Here is a 12,183-nt window from a genome sequence, read left to right as displayed (position 1 = left end):
TATTGTAGTATTTTTAATGAATAATATTTGAATAGATTGTATTGTTTGTCATTGTTTCATAATATCATGTACCAGTAACATGAAGAATAAACTCACAATATTACAAAAAAAAGTAAATTACGAGTAAGATAATTATATAAACAGGTAGGACAAAACAAAAAATATGATAATATAATAATAAGAAAGGACAAGATGAGGGGAAAAAAGTTAACAAAACGACCTTACCAAATCAGTTGTTACATAAAGTAATATTTTTCGGCATAACCTGACGACAGAATAAATAGGTAACAACCATCCAAACAAGTACAAGCTGTAAGTTGGCAAAGCAGTGTGAACTAAGTTGATCTAAATTAGAGAGAGAAGCTGGATAATGGTTGACTAAAGATTAGGGAGATCATACTGTATTGGTTGAATTTGGCTGCTAGAATTAAAGGACTTCCAATTAAAACTAGTGGTATACTACCTACTTTAATAGGTATAGCTGAGTTGGATACAAGAAGAATTATTAGGTTCATGATAAAAATGGAAAAAATAAGAATGCTAGTATCACATCCTTTAAATGTCACAAAAAGGAAAATTAATATAATATAATATCGTACGTAACTCTTCTTATTATAGTCAGATTATTAATATAAAAAAAAAATCTTGCCAGCAAGGTTGACTTAGTTGGTTGGGCAAGTAGTTTTCCACGTGTGAGATCTTGGATGGATTCTCTCAAGAGCCTATCTAGCAACTAGCACTGTAGCTACTCGTTCAATTAAACTCATAACTTTGAGGTGGTACATAGATTTATGTGTAAAAATTTATAAAAATTGTAAGAAATAGTGAATATCAGGGGTGAAGCTAGAGTGCCGGGAGTGGATTCGACCGAATCTAGTAGCTTTGATTCAAAGCTTGTATTTGTTTTAAAAAATTCATTAAACATGCATAAAATATTAATTTAGAATTCAGTAATTTAAAACGATTAGAATCTCGAACCCATAAGCTTAAAATTCTAGCTCCGTCTCTGGTGAATATGACCATAACTTTGAAACATGATGGATGCAATGCTAAAAATATTAAATATTGAACCCATAAAATTTAAATCTTGAATCCGCATTTGGATTACCCTCATCAACAACCTCCTCATTATGAGCTCGTTTTCATCGAGCTTGACTATTGCGATTGACATCTTTTGTGGTTTGCTAACTATTGCACAGTGAACAAGTTATCCGGTACTCTCCCAAAGGTAGCGTGCAAGTTTTCTAGAAATTTTCCAAAAATAAAAATAAAAGATGTCTTCTTACCAAACAAGTATGCCACGTGTCAAGCCATGATGTAATGTCCGATAATATTTAAGGAGAGCAATAGCCATCTTTCTCTTACACACAGACACACACTAGTAAAGAAAATTGTTTCACTTTAAAAGTTAAAAAATAATGGAAGAAATAAAGCATAAATTCATAGAAGTGAATGGGCTGAAACTTCACGTAGCTGAAATTGGAAGTGAATCTTCTCCAGCTGTTGTATTCTTACATGGATTTCCTGAAATATGGTATTCTTGGAGGTACCAAATGATAGCTATGGCTAAAGCTGGTTTTAGAGCCATTGCTTTTGATTACAGAGGTTATGGTTTGTCCGAACAGCCAACAGAACCAGAAAAAACAACATTCTTGGATTTTGACAATGACCTCCTTGAACTCCTCGATGCTCTCAACATTCCAAAGGTACTATCTTTTTTATGATATCTGAACCCTTTTAGTACAGAAGGGAACGATAAAGTTGTCTCTGTGTGATCTTTAGGTCACGGGTTCGAGCCGTGGTATCAGCCAATGATGTTTGCATCAGGATAGACTATCTATATCCACGCTCTTGGATGCGGCCCTCCGCAATTCCTAATAAATATAGATACTTCATTCACCGGGCTGTCCAGGGGCATATGTAGAGTTCTGCCGACGGGTTCAATTGAACCCATAAAATATGTAAAAAATTATTAAAATTACAAAAATAGTAGATATGAACCCAAAACTTTGAAAATATAATGGATTCAATGCTAAAAACTTTAAAAATTTAACCCATAGAGTTTAAATTTTGAATCCGCTTCCGGGCTGTCATCTGAACCCTTTTAACAGGTTAAATAGATGCAAGATGATGAAATTGAGAGGTATTTGGTAGTGCTTTAAGAGACCTATTATAATATGTTAGTTACCATTTTTAGTCAGGTTACTAATTAGTGTATCTTAAAGATTTTAATTTGTATGAGTTGACGGTATATTTTTTTTCTTCTTACACAATCAAGTTATTTATTACTCTCTACATCTCAATTTACGTGACGGTGTTTGATGGGTATGACATTAAAAAAAGAAAGGAAGATTTTTAAAAAATTTATGGTCTAAAATAAGCCATAGATATCTGTATGGCTATACATTATCTCACTAAAAGTAAAATGAGCATTTTAAAATTAAATTGATACTAAATATAGAAAGGTGTGTAGGTTACCAATTAATGCATATCATATAAATTTTAAGTTCTATGAGCTGACGGTATATATCGAATTGGTTGAATATCTTGTGATGAGATATCTTAGCCGCAAAAAAACTTACTTTCTCCAGCTTCTTATAGAGCATATATGTGTCCTTTTTAAAGTGAGTAATTAAGTGACAAATTTTCAAGGTCAGCTAAAACGACAGTGTGAATGAGTTCCCCTAGACATGAAATTTTTTATGGTTATTCCAATACAAAATTTCAGTTAGCACTAACCAAGATAGTGAACTTCTAGTGTTTTTTATATTTTATTTTATATAATATTGGTCTGAAATGAGTTTTAATGATGCAATATGGTTAGTTAGGATTTATATATATATATATATAGTCGATCCAACTTGCTTGGGATTGAGGCGTAATAGTTGTTGTACTAACCAATATTGGCAGGAATAATTACTCAGCTCACGCACTCTCTTTCTACCTCTTTTTCATCCTCATTAATGTATATGCTTGCGCATTTATGTAGGCTTTTCTAGTTGGTAAAGATTTTGCTGCATTTGTTATTTCCTTATTTGTCGTTCTGCACGAGGAGAGGGTCTCTGGATTTGTTACCATGGGCGTGCCGTTTATGCTCCCAGGTGCATCCGACTACGGTCTTCCAGAAGGTTTCTATATCACAAGATGGATGGTATGGTTTAATTTCCTCTATGATCGGAACAGGAGCCTAGGAGTAACGTTAAAGTTGTCTCCGTGTGATATATAGGTCACGGGTTCGAGCAGTAGAAGCAACCACTAATGCTTGCATTAGGGTAGGCTGTCTACACCACACCCCTTGGTGTGCGGCCCTTCCCCAATTCTTGCGTGAATGTGGGATGCCTTGATTGTAGCCGGCCTCAATATCAGTTCGAGATTCTTTTTCTTTTGCAGGAGCCTGGGCGAGCTGAAGCTGATTTCGGTCGATTTGATGCCAAAACAGTTGTAAGAAAAATCTACATACTCTTCTCTAGAAGTGAAATACCAATAGCTGATGAAAATCAGGAAATCCTGGATTTGGTGGAACCAGGCACTCCTCTGCCCTATTGGTTCAGTGAAAAAGATCTGGCAATCTATGGTGCAAAATACGAGAAATCTGGATTCCGAACTGCTTTGCAGGTTCCTTATAGGTAACAAATTGCTTTTATTCCTAACGACTTGGCAGGATCTAGAGTTAGTGAGTTCATAATGTGTGATCTTCATTATAAGAATTCAGTTTAAATTTTTTTCGTGTATATATATGTTGTTCGACCGAAAGCAACGGGTTAAGCAGAACTCGCTCTAAATTGAAACTGGCATGCATGCCTCAATAATAACAAGATCCATGAAAGTGACAATATTATTGTTTTATGCAAGTTGTTCTCGCAGCTTTATTACTAGATGTTTCTTACTTGTATATTTTTATTACTACCTAGCGTTTCTTTCGCTTCGATTTTTATTATCTTGTTGTTGTTACAACTTATTGCTACTACTTCTTTTTTCATCTTTCTTGAGCCGAGGGTCTATAGGAAACAACTTCTCTATCTTCTCGAGTTAAGGATAAGGTCTGCGTCCACACTACCCTCCCCAGATCCGATGTGTGAGATTACACTGGGCTTCTTGTTGTTGTTATGGTTGTTCTCGCATCTTTAACTAGGTTGAACATTCAGGAAATCGCAGCAGATTCAAATTTGGGATTCTTTACCAATGATTAGCTATATTGAACAATTCACTGGTATATTCTTAATTTAATTTAGTTTAAACTTCTTTTGGCTATAGGGCAATGGCCGAACAACTGAATGTAACAGCACGAACGGTTCAAGTTCCTGCAATGCTGATCATGGGCGAGAAGGATTACGTCCTCAAATTTCCAGGAATGGAAGACTATATCAGGGGCGAAGAACTGAAAAGTTTGGTACCAAAGTTGGAAATAGTCTTTATGCGTAAAGGAACACATTTTGTTCAAGAACAAATGCCTAATGAAGTTAATCAACTTCTCCTCAGCTTCCTCCTTCAGAACAAGAGTACTTAATCAGTTAAACTTTGATCTTCTGAAATGCATTTTAAGCACTATTTAATATCATAGTTCTGTTATCAATGTGATAAATGTGTGTTATATATCTGCACTTTCATCAGTATGTATATGTGTGTAATATAATTATCATAAAATTTATGTAATTTGGATTTCTGGTACACGAAGGTTGAAGTGTAATGAATGGTTTGGTTACTTTGCCAAATCTTGAAAATGCTGAATTATAGCAGTGGTATATATCTATGTGGAACTGAATTGTCTTAAATTTTCTTGGCTTAAAATAGTACTTGAAGTATTCCTTCAATTATGCAAACTACTTTAGGAACAAAATGGGAACATTGTGCTTTTAATTGTGAACGACAGTCCGGTGCATGAAGCATACACCTTTTCACAGGGTCTGGGGAAGGGCCGCATCCCAAGAGGGTGCAATGTAGGCAACATACCCCAATGCAAGTGTCCGTGGCTAATTTCACAACTCAAACATTGTACTTTTAATCAGAGAAAATAAATAGAGGAGTGTCAAGAAAATGGAGAAGAATTTGGAAGGTAAGAAAATGATGGAAGGTGAAAATAAGGAGAAAACAGAGAAAGCCATATGAGAGAAAAAATGAATAAAATGTGAAATATTGTCAATAATGAAAGATTATATAAGAAGCTGAAATGGAAAATATATGGACTTAATATATTTAATGGGCAAAATACAAAGAGACACCTAAAGTTGGCCCCAGATGTCTATCTCATACTTCAACTTACCAAGTGACCATCTCGACACTTTATGTTGGCTTAAGTGAGCCTCGTACACGCCTGGATCCAACAAGTCTGTCGCGTGTAATACAGGCGCGAATGACGTGTCAGATGGACAAATAAAAAAACGCTTCTTCCTTATCGTTGCCGGTCTAAGCAGAAGGTTGCTAAGTGAGATGTCTGGTGAACACATTCGTAATGATTATGGGTCTAGTAGGTGTAATAATAAGGAAGCGAGGTACTGAGTTTAGCATCAACAAGGCAAGTAGTAGATCTTTATTAAGGAATGATATGGGAGACAATCAAAGCATCAGTTTTAGCATCAGCAGAAGAAAAGGATTGACCGACTGCCGTTCAAGAGAAATCCCGAAGGCTCAAACTTTTTGCTAGCTTTGAAACATGGGCCGAAGGAAAGAGGAAGACCAAACAAAGTCGCGGTCAAAGCAAAGAAAAAGATGCCAAAAAAGATTCACTTTAGTTTCTAGCTCGCTTAGCTTAGTGTAGGTTGCTTGCAAAACTTTCGATAGCTGGCTCGGCCGAATGGAATCACCGATCTAGATAGAAAGGTCATTCACTCCCTATTCTTTGAGAGGTTGCCAATCTCTTCTTTTTTTTCATACAAACAAAATCAGTATACAACTCTTCAATCTTGAAATTCTTTTCTTGTTCGTCTAGATCAAAGAGCTCATTTACCCCTCTTCTTCCTCTTTTCATTATTGAACCCGTTAATGCCTATGATTTTATAGTAATTTCTTCTCTAAAATTAAGTTGGATCTTCTAAACTCAAAAAGAATATCAAGAAATTGGGTTTTGGTGGCCAATTTCAATCTAAATTTTCTAATCGCTTCTCTCAAATTAGCTAAGAGAAATTGAGTTTTGGTGGCCACCCTATCCATCTTCACCAGAAATTAAGCTCTCCACCGAGGACCCCTTCCCCATCCCCGTTCCCCCTTTTCTTCTTCTTCACGTTCGTCAATGGTGTTATAGTAAACAATGGTGGCTGTTCTAGAAATTAATAATTGTATGGAGTATAGGATGGTGTTGAAAAGGATGTAATAAGAGGGTGGTGAATACTAGTGGTCTCGTGATTTATAGTGGCGGTCTTTTGGTGGAGAAAAATAGAGATAGAAGTTGGTACCGGCGTCGCCAGTAACGACAGTTGCGAAGGAAGTGTTAGTTTTAGCGGCGATTCTAGCGTGGGGCTTGACCTTCTTCCTCTAATGATATTCACAGATTGAGTTAGTTGAGAAAAGAAAAAGAAAAATATATTTTTTTACGGTTTCACACGCTTAAAAACAAGTGAAACACACTTATTTTGCCATCTCAGCATGAGGGGAGGCTTACTTAAACTAGCATAAAGTGTCTAGATGGTCACATGGTAAGTTAAAGTGTGACATACATATCTGGGGCCAACTTTAGGTGCCCCTTTATGTATTTTGCCTTTTTAATATTCAAAGGAAATATATGTTAGTACTAGGAGTATCTTTCTATAGTAGTTTGAATATCTTCATTCTTCCTTTTGTCTTCTTCTTGCTTCTTTTCCTTTCCCGTTTTATGTAGTTATATTGGTAAAATATGTATACGATACGTGGTAGGCATGATAGTAAATATGTGGCAAGTATTTTAAAGTCAGCTCCAAGTCAGCTAGAGTCGCCATGGGATCATGGGATCATCCTTCCAAACAAGGTCCAGATCCAGACGCTCACAAGCATCCAGATAACTACTTCCCTCGAACCAACAAACACAAGAATATTCTGGATTCTCAATTAACCACGTCCTGCAGTTACGCCTAAACTAGCGTAACGAACGAGATTTACACTTACTGCAGATAATGGATGCAACGTGTGGAAGAGATATTAGGGACGTTTACAATTAGGTTATCTTATAAATACATTTTCTCCACAATATTATCACAATCTAATTCTCATTCTTACTCACACACTTAATAATAAAATTATAGCAGATTAATTATGCTCATTGTTATTATTTCTCACGGCTTTCATCAATAAATAAGAATCTTTATCTCTTGTTATTTATTTATTTCTTTCAATTGTTTAGCTTGTCCACTTTGTTGCGTTATTTTTATAATATTTATATCAGTAAAGGTTCAATTATATTGGTAGATTATACTTTTGAGTTTATCATTATAAATGTTTTGCATAATTGAAACAAAATCCCAACTTTCAGCTTAAAATGGATTTGGTATAAAGAAAGTGTTAGTTTATATGAGTCCACCAAACATTACAGTACCTGGTCCTCTATGAGTTTTTTTTACTGAGAATGCTAATGAAACAGTAAGTAAATAAGACACGGGATTTTACGTGGAAAAATTCCAACTCAAGGGGACAAAAATCACGACCTACACTTGTAGGCTTTCAACTTCACTAACTTGTAAACACCTATTACAAGCCACTTTGTAATGACTCCATTACAAAGACTTCAACTCAACTAACTTGTGATACTCTTACCACAAGTCACTTTGTCACTCTCTAGTTACAAAGACTTTAACTTATGACTAACTCTAATCACAACACAAACTCAGAGAGTTTATGGTTTTACAAGGGGGTTCCTAATCAACGCTTCTAGCTAAGCAATTTAAGAATTACAATAAGAAAATTCACAAAGTTACAACACAACTAAGGACAGTAAAATACTAGATTTAGGAACTGGTTCGTAGTAGCGTTTAACTTTGTTCTTCAAGCTCTTGAGAATTAAGTTCACTGTTTTGCAGAAGGCTTGAATGATCTCTCAAATGTTCAAGTGATGTTTTGATATAATCTCCTTGTTGATACACCTTGATGACATCACTTGAATGATGTAAGCACTTTAGTTGGTCAAAGGACGAGTTACCAATGGAAACAGTGCAGTGCATGCAGAAACAGTGGAGACAGTCACATCGTTTTCAGATGTGTCCAATTGACTTCGTACTGCTATGAGGGAACCACAAGGGTATCAGGTCCTTGTTTGGTTCTCTATCTCCTGAAGCTATAGCAGTTCACATTTAGCTGGAATCCGTTGACTTACAATGTAGCCCAAGTGTGTCGGGTTCCCTATATAGTCCTTGACAGTAAGTTTGTTAGATCATCAAAACATAAGGCAAAGACATTGAAAACCCATCAATTTCCCATTTTTGAAGATGACAAACTTAGACATTGATAACATGTATTTAGAGCAAGGAGAACCAGATAAAGTAACAGGAGCTCACATGTTCCCCCTGACTTTATGCCTTCCCCCTTAATCAGATCCTTGATTCAAATTATACTTCCCCCTTTTGGCATCATTAAAAAGACACAAGCAATCAAATAGTATAAAGAAGTCTAGCCTAGCTAACTCATGCCACATATGTGCACACCATACGATAGAGAAGAGAAACAGAAAATACAAGCAATATGATAATAAAAGAGGATAGATGTTATATATTGAAAACATATGCCTTTGCTTAAAAAGCAAAGGCAGAATTGGATTGTTAAAAACGGGAGCAGCACTGTTACATCCCAACCACATAAAAAAAACATATGCCAAATCATGAAAAGAACATTCCAGAAACTGATCACTGAAGGGGTTACTTAGGGGGCACTAGGAGTAGAGGGCTTGGAAGCTGCAGCAAGAGTTTGGAAAACTAGGTCTATTTGGGCATTGACCGACTTTTGCTCATTGAGCAGTTCAACTTTCAGGTTCTACACTTGTGCCCTGAGATCAACATTCTCTTTTGTCAAATGAACCACTTCATCATTTGACTTTGGAGCCCCTTGGGCTTGCTGACCTTCCAGGATAGCATTCCTAGCCTTCAACCGTCGAATCTCCCCAGTTGCACTATTTTGAGCATTAATGAGCTGTAAAATAGTTGATGTACTGCCTACCCCTATTCTTTTCTATGCACTCGCGTTCTTCCAACGTTGTCTGTGAGAAAGTCTGCTTCTTGGTTCCCACCTTGCCTTGCCCCAGCGACATCTCGAAGAATTTAAACACTTGCGTAAGTAGAAACCCGTATGGAAGACCATGATTACCATCCTTGAAGGTTGCTACTTTTTGCATGTGTTCGATCATAATAGCAGGCAGGCTGATAGGATTAAAGCTATCCACCTGCTTCTTGGTTCCCACCTTGCCTTGCCCCAGCGGCACCTCGAAGAATTTAAACACTTGCATAAGCAGAAACCCGTATGGAAGACCATGATTATCATCCTTGAAGGTTGCTACTTTTTGCATGTGTTCGATCAAAATAGCAGGTAGGCTGACAGGATTAAAGCTATCCAGTTGCTCCATCAAAAACAGGTCAGACTTAGAGGTCATGGACCTCCTCTCAGCACGAGGCAACAGAACTTTGTTTACCAATTCGAAGAGCAATTGATAAACAGGGAGTAATGCCTTCTTGTGAATCTGGGTTCGCATTGTCCTTTACCACAACATTCCGAAAATTATACTGACACGTATCCTTCACACTAGACACACCAACTGTAGGGACCTTAAGAATATCCCCAAGCAGACTCACATCGAACACGATATCTACTCCATTCACCAAAGCACAAATATGGTTGGTATAGACAGGAAAGAGGCTAGCAAAGAAGCTTTGAACCTCATCCTCATTCACCTTAGGTGCATCTATTTGGAACAGATTCCCCCATCGTTGAAACCCAACCATCTCAAGAACTTGTCGCATACCAGCCATATAAGAGATTGTTGGGTCAAAAATACGACCCAACAGAACCTTTTGATGCCTTAGGCGTTCTGAAGCATAACTATTTTCACTCCTCAGCTTTTTCACAAAACTAGGTTCCTTAACAGTTTCAGACTTTCGTTTGCCAGACTTCCCACCACTTGATTTCTCTTTTCCCTTAGACTTGACTAACACATCCTCATCAGAAATTGAGGGCTCACTCACAACATCCTTCAACTTGGAACTGGGAGTTGAAACTTTCTCTACTAAAGCAGGCTGCTTCTTTTTCTGGGACTGTCTCACCAAGGAACCAGGTTCATCAGGTGTTTCCTCTTCCACTTCTACCACAGGGACAACTTTATCACACACTGACATATTATCTTTCACCAACCTCCTCCTTTGCTTCTTACTACTTTTTCTGCTCTATTGAAGGGCAGAGTCGTAGGCTACCTTTGCTTGCAACCTGGTAGTAGGTCGCTTGGTGGAAGACTCAGGAGTGGACACCACCATTCGCTTGACTACGAATGCATCAAGAGCCATGTTGTCTAAATCCTCCTCATCGCTAGACCTCATCTCAGGAGCTTGAATGTCCAAGGGCACAATATCAAATGCAGGAGCAGAACTGGCCTGGGAATGAACCCTGACCTGGGTCCTCCGGAGAGGGGTCAGGTTCCTCATGTGAGTGCCCAGTAGTTTCTGCTAGTACAGATCCCTCAACAGTCACTATGGCTCCTTATTCCCCCATACCCTATACCTCGTTTCTCTGAGAAATTATCTCATACAGGACACCGTCTGCAGGTACCACAAAGATGGTTACGACATTTTCTTCCTCAATCGTCACCACTTCCACCACGGAATCTATAACAATAATGGCGAAAACCTCTGCGATCTTAGGACTTTGACCTTGTTCTCCACTTTTTCTTTGATCGGTGGGATCCTCAGAAGATAGAGAGGACAGATCAACAATTTTAGGGGTTTCTGGGATGGAAAGAGACGGGGAATCTGGGTTAGGTATGATTTCAGTGGGAAGAGCAGGAGTGGTTACAGAAGACTCGGTGGGGACGGAGGACTCCATAGGTTTTTTAGTATCAGGGATGACTGAAGAAGGGATGTCGAAGTTTGTATCAGCCATTGAAAAGATGGAGTGAAGGTGCTTTGGGAAGTTCTAATGGAGGACTTATGGTTTGTGGGGAAAGGAGAAGGGTTTTATTAAGAATGAATAATTATGAGGAGAGAGATAGGAACCGGTTCTGAAACGATAGTTGTGCATGGAGAAGTGCAACGTTTTAGAGGGAGATGGAACGATTGAAGTGAAGAGATGTGACAGTAGGGTCTGAAAAGGTGGCTGACATGGCAGTTGATTTTTGTACCTTTTCAAGACGTGTATTAAAGAATGCACAGAACTACTAACCTTTGGTACAAGAACCAGGTTCTTGACCTGTTATTTGAAAATATCAATCATCTTTTATCATCCATGCACTGCATCTACAGCTTTTATACTCATCATGCGTGTTTATCTGCAACAATATTGAAATGAGTTAGACTTGGCCAGAAAATACTTTATCTAGTTTTACCTGAAGGTGATTTTCATAGCCAAATAATGAGGAATCAGGTTCTCAATTGGGCTTTAAAAGCCCCAGCTTCACCCAGTTTCTTTCAAAATATTCCCTACTTAATGCTTTGGTGAAGATATCTGCGATTTGGTCTTCTGTGTTGTAGACAGATCAACCCTTTCTCCATATTGTCCCTCAGAAAGTGATGCCTCACATCAATATGCTTGGTCTTTTTACGTTGAACTGGATTCTTGGTCATGTTTAGTGCACTGGTGTTATCACATATAAGGGGCACACTCTCAGTAAGTATCCCAAAATCCTCCAGTTGCTACTTAATCCATAGAAGTTGAGCATAGCAGGATGCTGCAGCTACATATTCTGCTTCAGCTATTGAAAGAGCCACTGAGTTTTCCTTCCTTGTGCCCCAAGAGATGAGACATGAACCTAGGAAATGAGCTATTCCAAAAGTGCTTTTCCTGTCCACAAGATAACCTGTATAGTCTGCATCAACATATCCAATGAGATTAAAACTGTCACCTGAGGGATAATAAATGACCAGGTTCTGTGTTCCTTTAAGGTATCTTAGAATTCTTTTGGCAGCCTTCAAATAAGATTCCTTTGGATTTGATTGAAACCTTCCACATAGCCCCACACTGAAGACAATATCAGGTCTGCTGGCAGTGAGATAGAGAAGAGATCCAATAATGCCTCTATACATAGTTTGA

General features: G+C 37.8%; 2 protein-coding genes across 3 annotated transcripts; one reads left to right on the top strand and one right to left on the bottom strand.

Annotated features, from left to right (window-relative positions):
- Window positions 1–1,361: 1,361 nt before the first annotated feature.
- LOC104229422 (epoxide hydrolase 2-like) lies at window positions 1,362–4,772 on the top strand. Of its 2 annotated transcripts, XM_009782065.2 has the most exons (4): window positions 1,362–1,706; window positions 2,990–3,151; window positions 3,391–3,626; window positions 4,255–4,772. In XM_009782065.2, exons 1-4 carry the CDS (start codon window positions 1,419–1,421, stop codon window positions 4,505–4,507), a joined length of 939 nt encoding a protein of 312 aa, XP_009780367.1. In that variant the 5' UTR covers window positions 1,362–1,418; the 3' UTR covers window positions 4,508–4,772. The 2 variants fall into 2 exon arrangements, with proteins under 2 accessions (XP_009780367.1, XP_009780369.1); XM_009782067.2 differs by lacking the exon at window positions 2,990–3,151.
- Window positions 4,773–11,786: 7,014 nt separating this feature from the next.
- Window positions 11,787–12,176, bottom strand: LOC138878695 (secreted RxLR effector protein 161-like). The gene has a single exon (XM_070158380.1). The coding sequence runs from the start codon at window positions 12,174–12,176 to the stop codon at window positions 11,787–11,789; it is 390 nt and encodes a 129-aa protein (XP_070014481.1).
- Between the last annotated feature and the right edge of the window lie 7 nt (window positions 12,177–12,183).

Source organism: Nicotiana sylvestris, chromosome 9 (assembly GCF_000393655.2).
Source record: "Nicotiana sylvestris chromosome 9, ASM39365v2, whole genome shotgun sequence".
Taxonomy (NCBI): Eukaryota; Viridiplantae; Streptophyta; class Magnoliopsida; order Solanales; family Solanaceae; genus Nicotiana; species Nicotiana sylvestris.
This window is presented reverse-complemented; position numbering and strand designations above follow the sequence as displayed.